Genomic DNA, 8,236 nt, shown 5'->3' on the forward strand with positions numbered 1-8,236 from the left:
TGAACAACACATTTGTGCATTGCTAGCAAACCTGATGATGCCACAAAGAAAGTGCCAGCAGTGGTACCAACATTCTCATGCTCAAACTAAAATACCATTGAATCCCTTGCTTTTCTCTTCTCTTTGTTACCTTGACACCTTGGCAATATCACTGCGATCTTACTAAAAACTCTTAGATGTGGGTTCTGAGGCTAAGATGTACATCCACAGTCTTTTGCTTCTTCCATTAAGAAATGTGTTGTCTATTAACAAACAGCTATTTTTAAATTTTTAGCTGTGTTTTTAACTTTAGCTCTAGGGTCATTTAGGGGCTTAGGGGCCTGAAATATTAAAGGACTCTTAGGTGATAAACACTTTGATTAATTAAATGTAACATTTTTCCAGCCTCTCTTTGAAACAAGTAATTAAAAGCCATTTTTACCCCTCTAAGAATATCTGAAAAGCCCTTCCTTCATTTATTTGATCATATAACCAGTCATAGGAAGTCAATTCCTATGACTTTTCACTCCTTCAGAATGGGTTTTTTCACTCCTTCAAAACCATTTTTTTAAAAGATTTTTTTTTCTTTTTTTTTTAAGTACTCTCTATCCCCAATGTGGGGCCCAAACCCATGACCTTGAGATCAAGAGTCGCATGCTTCGCTGAGCAAGCCTCAAAAACATTTCGATCTGTTATTTTGTGCTAGGGTTTTAGTAGGTGCTGGGAATACAAAGGCTTGATCTGGCCTCAAAGAAACAACCTCGGAGGGGGTGCCTGGATGGCTCAGTGGGTTAAAGCCTCGATCCCGGTATCCTGGGATTGAGCCCTCACAGGCTCTCTGCCTGTGTCTCTGCCTACTTGTGATATCTCTGTCAAATGAATAAACGAAATCTTTAAAAAAAAAAAAAGAAAGAAAGAAACAACCTCGGAGGGAAATACACACACACAAACACAATGTCAGAAGTATATTGATTTAAAGGGGGCAGTTCAAAGACTGAGAGGTTAATCCATGTCCTTAAGACTGTCTGGGGAGAAAAATCGGTTTTCCTCAAGAGGTAGCATTTAAATAGAGATGGGGTGGGGATTCCAGAAAGAATCACTAATGTGTACAAAATATTTGAGAATGTTGGCGCAGTAGGGAAACTGTAGCTTTGGAGTGTCAAGGGCTGGAAGGTGGGGTAGGAAGAGAGCAATCGTGTGAGGTAAGACCAGATACCTAGGGTCAGAAGTCCATGCCATATTCTGTATGCCAATCAAGTTTTTATTTGATCCTAATCTGGAGCCATTAATAGTTATGATAACCATCTACATTTGACTAAAGATACCATTTAAATCTTCCTAGAGCAAATGCTTGGATAATAAATTCTCAGAAACATCATCTCTCTCTGATTAAGTCTCTCTTGGCAGGAGTGGTGCATTAATTTACAGAATTAATCGTCAGTGAGTCAAACGTAAGGCTGTCAAATCTGGGCAATTCCTAGTCTTCTCAGGTGGGCCATCAGAAGTCTGAGCCAGAAGTTTCATAAGACCAGTAGCACAGTGTTTGTATCGTCGAGCTTTACATCCTCCTCTCCCCACCCTCATCCCCTCTGCCAAAAACTGGGGGTTAGGAAGGCATAGGGTTGGGGTGGGGTGCGGAGGGCGTTTAGAGGCCAAGCATATTACACAGAGCTTAAGTCCGGATCTGAACTCCCTGTCACCAGAAAGACTGGATGAACCTGAATGGAGCTTTGCATCAAGAATTTGGTTAACTTTCCTCTCTACCTCATTCAATTTTCTTTGCAATTTTTCTTTAGTCTTATGTCCCTTTCCATTCGGACTTGTTTATCCCCCCTTTTCAGGCCTCCCGCTTTCTTCCTCCTTTTTCCGCCGCTTCGTGGGGTGCCGGAGCCTGGGGCCTTGGGTTGCATTGGGTGCATGCTCCAATGCTATTTGCTTTGCTGACAAGTCCATCCTCCTCTTTCCTTAATGTTCCGTCTTTCCCTGCCAGCCACCGAGTTTCTTCCGCCCCCACGGCGTGGTTCCTCCAGCTGCTCGCCCGGGGGGCCGGGCGGCTCCAGGAACCCCAAGCGGATGCGGCCGCTGGCTGGTGCCACGTCTCCGCCGCCAGCAGGCCAGCGCCTGCGTGGGCTCGAGGGCGGGGCGGGGCGGCACGGTGAGGCGGGAGCTGCGCGTGAGCGGCGTGCACACGGCCCAATGGGATCCGCGGGAGGCGGCGGCGGCGGCGCGGTGCGCGCCGAGGGGCGGGTCCCGTCGGCAGTTGCTGGCGAGCCCGGGAGGCCAAGAAGGGTGTCGTTGCTTCGGCCGTCGCATCCGCGAGGGAGTCGGGTTGGCTTGCCCCGGGCCCCCAAGCTCGCCGATCGCCCCAGACGCTCGTGTGTGCGCTCCCGACCTCGCCAGCCGTTCGCTGCTCGGCCGCCGACCGTGCCTTCTGCATCATGTGCGGTAAGGGGGCTGCGGGCGGGGGGCGTGTTGCGGGGCGGTGCTGCGGTGCGGTGCGGGCGCCGCCGAGGCCGGAGGCTGGCGGGAGCCGGAGTGTGAGGGTGTGAAGTGCCGGTGCTGGGTGCGGAGGCCGGCCTCGGCGAGCGGGATGGGAGTGGTGGACCTAGGAGGGTACCTGGGAGGAGGGCGGGCTCTAGAGTGGATCTGGGGGGCCATTGGGGGCGGTTTTGCGCTGAGGAGGGAACAGAAATGTAGCTATCTGTCTTGGAAAGGGAGAGAGGGCCGAGGGAACTGAGGTGTAGAGGGGCTTGCCTTCAAAAGAGTCAAAAGGTGAGTGAGGCAACCTGTGGAACATCAGGTGAGATCACTCGAACTTATCTTCCTTTCTTCTAGGATTTACCTTTTCAAAAATATTTATTTTTAGTTGCTTTCTTTCGGGCAGGCCCAGTAGAAACGGAACTATGTATAGCTAGGGCTACGACAGTGGTATTCTACATGATCTTACTGAGTGCCGCCCCTTGTCTCAACAGAAACCATTGCTGATCAGTAACTTGGTGAATGGGCTCCGACCTAATCCTGTGGTGGGAGAGGCCCGAAAGTGACTGGAGCATGCGTTATCACGTGCCTGTGCACCCATTTAAAACACCTATGAACAGTGTTGGTCCACAGTTAATAAGCGTTTTACCAAGAGCAGTTAAAAAACATAGGTCCTTTTATTCCATGTTTTGGGACTTCGTAATTTTAATATTCCCTAAAACTGTTAGTAAAGGGGATTGTCAGAATTATATCTGAAATGATTGATAAGCTCTAAAATAGGCATTTGCTTGGCTATTGTCAGTAGAAAGTGTTATATACTTACCGCTTTTATTGAAATTTACAGCTAAACTTACACCTGGAAGAAGGAACGCTTTTTTAAGCAAAGTAGGATTGTAATAGAGTTGAAGCTCTCTGGGAAACTATTCTTCATAGCCTTTTGCAAGAATATCCTGGCAGGAGGTGGCTTGTACTCATTGGTGTATATTTTTCCTGTACTTAATTTTATGGTAATTTCAGCTTCTGAAAATGAGGAGCAGGTTTAAATTTAGAGCAGATTAAAAAAAAAAAAAACCTCAAAACAGAAACATCTATAAATAGTTTCTGAAATTATTAGATTAGGACTGACTTTAGAATCAGTTATACTTTTGCTGTGCCTGGTTAGTAGAGTGGTTTTGAAAAACACATTATTTAGTTTGTAGCTGTGCAGTAGTGAATTTGCAAACTGATTAATCCCCAGGATTCTTCATTTGGTAATTAACTTTTCCTCAATGTAGAGGTGTGTGCCTAGTTAAGCATGTGGCTTCCTGGTTGCAGGTCATTTCTTCTTCTTTCTGGAAAAGAAAGTACCAGAAAAGAAAAAAAATCAGATTTGCTTTAGAAGGATTCAGATAAGGGTGAGGCTTTGGGGTGGAGACTAGATAAGTGGGAGTTTTCACACAGCCAACATCCCCATTCCATAGAGTTTTACTGCTGAGGAAACACACCGGTTATAAAGAACTAGTATTTGAAACATTTCCAAGGTCCTGCCTTTAACCCAGAACAGAGTTTTGCATGATTCCAGGAATAGAGTTCAGAATTTATTTCCTCTTTAATGTAGATTCTGAAACTTAACTGTTAGAAGGATAAGACTTTGTATTTATTTTCTTCCCATAGCTCAGTCATTGAAATAAAATTTGTAGGCAGAGGAAGTGAGGGGGAATGAGATTAGATAGGAAAATTTAGAAGTTTACAAACCTTCTTTTTCATTTTAATTCCAGTAGAGTTAACCTACAGTGTTAGTATTAGTTTCAGGTGTACAATATAGTGTTTCAGGGATTCTGTACCTCACCCAGTGCTCATCGTGGACAAGTGCCCTCCTTAATCTCCAACTCCTTTTTCACCCATCCCCAGATGCATAGAAGTTTACCTTCTGATTACCTGTGGCCTATTCCAAGTTCTTAAAAAAGGTTATTTTGTCTTAACACTGTACATTGTTGGAGCAGAAGAATGAAGGCAGAAAATTCTGTGATACGCTTTTTCCAATCAGATATACTAATAAAACTGTTTACCAGTTTATGCTGAGATGTTAATAGTGTTAAATCGGGAGGGAAAGAAAAGGTTCTATGGTCAATAAATTTGGGAAGCAGTAGATTAAATAGTGTTGAACTGACTTTTTTTTTTTTTTTTTTTTGACATGTTTCTTGGAACCTTTAGTGGGCTACTAAAGGTTATTATTCTTCCAGAGAAGAATAATAGTGTGCCTGTTTTCTACATTTATTTTATCTTCCTCTTGGTTTTCTAGAATACACTTTGTCCTTTTTATTTGTATTACCTCTTGTTTTGGTGAGGGAATGGCAAGTCACTTAAGCTGCCCACAGCTTTTAACAGATTGTACTGTTTTTTGTTTTTTGTTTTTTTTAAATAAATGTAGGGTTATACCATTTCTCTTTTTTTCTTTTAATTTTTTTAAATTACTCAAAACTGCATTTATTTATTTATTAAACTGCATTTTAAAATTTAGCTTTGTGACTGCGTATTCCTTCAACACGATCAAAACATTGTTCTCCTCCTCAGTAAGTACAGCATGCTTGATCCAGTCACTGACACAGCACACGTGGAATCACCGAGGTCTCTGCTGGGGTGGGGTTTTTTTGTTTGTTTGTTTGTTTTTTTTTTTGAAAGCCTCATAAGAACTGTTGGGTTCATAGCACAAATGCCTCGAAGTTGGCCTGGGCACATGCCACATGTGCATTTTGGTGCTTTTCCAACCTCCTTGGCATAAAGGTAAACAGTTCTATTACCAGGGACTTGGGGCAGACTAATTTTGTTAGAGGCTATATTATAGGACGGTCTTTGATGGTATGTTAAATGTGGGGCCATTCTGAATGCGACTACATTGTACTTGAAAGAGCGGGTGAAATGGAGTTTTTGTAAATGAGGCCATATCTAAAAGCAGTAAGGGAGCTTACAATTTAAGAGTATCCTGAAATGTATCCTTAAAAAGATTTTTGTAATAATACTGTCTAATAGCTTTGGGGGTAATTGAGGGGTTCTGAGACTGGCTGCAAGGATAAATCATAAAACCAAAACTATTAACACGTTCTTGGAAATCATACTGGATATAAAGTAGTTGTGAAAGAAAATAATGAATTGCTTAATAAATATTTCCTCAATTGTGTTCCCTGGAAAGGGAGAAGTTAATAGGTGCTGGTTATGAGCAATAGAAGGTGGGAAAGAGTTTTGTAACACAAATGTGGGAAATTCTGCTTTTGGAGATTCACAATTAGTGAGATTAAAGTTTCTAGAAAGTTCTACAAATAAACATGTTAACTTTAACCCAGTATTTCTTAAACCTTTAGTTATGGAACATTTCTTTCACCTTATCCCTGTTTAGCATCCTGCAAAATAGTGTTCTCTTTCTGTGGTTTAGGAAATTTTGACTGTATATTTCAGGTACATAGAAAGCATTAGAAGATATTTGAAGTGATGGGTTTATACTTGGTGCTTTGTCCTTCAGAGAGATGACTAAGATAAGAGAATTGCCTTCAAGGAGTTGCTGTCTGGTTGGAGGAAGCAGTGAATATATACAGGTGCAACACAAGAAATGCAACAAGTGTGAGTGTTTGCAGGCATTTCTTGTTCATTGTTCCTTGCCATGTTATGGACTACAAGTGGACTGAATAGAAAATCAGAGACTAGTTATGGGAGGAATGTTCCAGGTAATGCGGCAGTACTTTTTAATTTTTTAACTAATTTTATTATTTTTTTTAAAGTAATCTCTACACCCAGTGTAGGACTCGAACTTAACCCCAAGATCAAGAGTCACATGCCCTATGGACTGAGCCAGCCAGGTGCCCCAGCAGCCGTACTCGTATCTTGAGGAATAGTGCCAGCTGGTAGAGAATTAGTGCACTGTGAGAAATATCATTGATGGCATTTACCCAGCAGTGAATGGAGTCATAAATAGGTTGAGAACTGTTGCCTTGGGGTTTGAAAAAAGAAGTAAGAATTCCAGGAAAAGGGGCCAAACAACAGTGATTAGAGGCAGAAGAGTTCCAAAGTAGTGTATTGATTTGGACAGAATCTGCAGAAGTAGTAGGTCATTCATGTTTAATATTGAAGAAAGAAGTTTATTGTATTTGGCTGTAAAGAAATCATTAGAGAAGTTGCATATATGCAGGCAGAGGAACCCTAGTTTGTGTTGAGGAGAAAGGCTTGCATACCAGCAGAGGAGGGAGTATTGTGAAACTGAGGTCCCCTGATAGAATTGAAAAGTTGAGTTCTAGAGCTGTGGTTTTTGACCTGTAAGCTGTGCAGTTACTATGGGTGTTCACTGGTTGATTCATACTCTAAGCATTGTCTGTAAAGTTGTATAGAAGTTGTTCTAGATCATTGGATGATAAAAATTCAACCCACTATTTTGTACGATCCTCAAAATATTTTGAGGTAATAAAAGGTTCTGTATTTAGAAAGTTGAGGAATTGCTTATCAAGAGTTACAGGTAGGAAAGACTGGCTTCAGGAAATAGTGTGTGAAATATGTTTCTCTATTTTGAGCTCAGAGGGAAGGATAAGGCACCCTGGAGTGGGTTTTCCTATGCCTTGGACAGCTGTGATGTTCCAGCAGTGTTTGATGAGCTCTTTTTGGCCCTTGAAAATCTGGGGGAGAGAGTTGTGGATCTCTCACCAGGCTGTATCTGTATCCACAGCATGTCTCCAGGGTGAATGGCCTCTGGCTTACTGGAACAACATAGGAAGGGTTGGAGGGTATATACTGTTAAGATGAAGAGATGAAATTCTATATGAAGTTCTGTGAGAATCTACCAGAAACTGAGAAAGAAATTGGGAGGAGAGAAATGGGATAGTTTAGATTCTAGCTTTAGAATAATATGTGGGGAAGTTTGAAAGTTGGACAAGCAGTGAATTAACTGGACTGGCTAGCAGTTGGGAGGGCTCCTACAAAAGTGGGCCTGAAATGGATAGATGGACTTGAAGTGGGTGGACTCTGCTGTAGGCCTGCTCAGGAACCCAGGAGTAAGAGCACAGTGGACCCAGAAGGACTGGCTTGTCAGGATGCTGAAAATTGTCTGATGAGATTGGTTAGATGGAGGAGGAAGAGATGGAATGTTTGAAGGCTTGTGAGCAGAAAGTGCATGCTTTTTCTCAGGAAAGATGATGCTGTAGGTAGGCTGTGAGGGAGTGTATAATTAGAGATGTCAGGGTTTGAACAGTGCTTTGAGTACCAGCGTGTTAAATGTACGAGAGAGGTGTTAAGGAGCTCCTTCCAGTGGCAATGTGTATTTACGACACTTGAACCGGCATTTTTGTAAATAGGGTAAAGATCTTAAATAATTAGAAAACACTAAGTGAAATTCCTCATTGTGTCACTCCAAATGTTATAGTATTTTCTTGATGTTTTTAGGATTGTAGAAAACATAATCTTTTTTTTTTTTTTTAAAGATTTTATTTATTTATTTGATAGAGATCACAAGTAGGCAGAGAGGCAGGCAGAGAGAGAGGAGGAAGCAGGCTCACTGCTGAGCAGAGAGCCCGATGCGGGGCTCGATCCCAGGACCCTGAGATCATGACCTGAGCCGAAGGCAGCGGCTTAACCCACTGAGCCACCCAGGTGCCCATGTTTTTTTGTTTTTTTTTTTTAAAGATTTTATTTATTTATTTGACAGACAGAGATCACAAGTAGGCAGAGAGGCAGGCAGAGAGAGAGAGAGAGGGAGGCAGGCTTCCTGCAGAGCAGAGAGCCCGATGTGGGGCTCGATCCCAGGGTCCTGGGATCGAGCCCC

General features: G+C 42.7%; 1 protein-coding gene across 1 annotated transcript in view; it reads left to right on the top strand.

Annotated features, from left to right (window-relative positions):
• Nucleotides 1–2,222: 2,222 nt before the first annotated feature.
• The window catches only part of GFPT1 (glutamine--fructose-6-phosphate transaminase 1), a 60,565-nt gene continuing 54,551 nt past the window's right edge, over nt 2,223–8,236 (top strand). The window contains exon 1 of the mRNA XM_059405946.1: nt 2,223–2,424. Coding sequence (XP_059261929.1) covers nt 2,418–2,424 — 7 coding nt within the window. The 5' untranslated portion in view covers nt 2,223–2,417. The remainder of the gene's footprint in view (nt 2,425–8,236) is intronic.

This window comes from Mustela nigripes, chromosome 7 (genome assembly GCF_022355385.1).
Source record: "Mustela nigripes isolate SB6536 chromosome 7, MUSNIG.SB6536, whole genome shotgun sequence".
NCBI lineage: Eukaryota > Metazoa > Chordata > Mammalia > Carnivora > Mustelidae > Mustela > Mustela nigripes.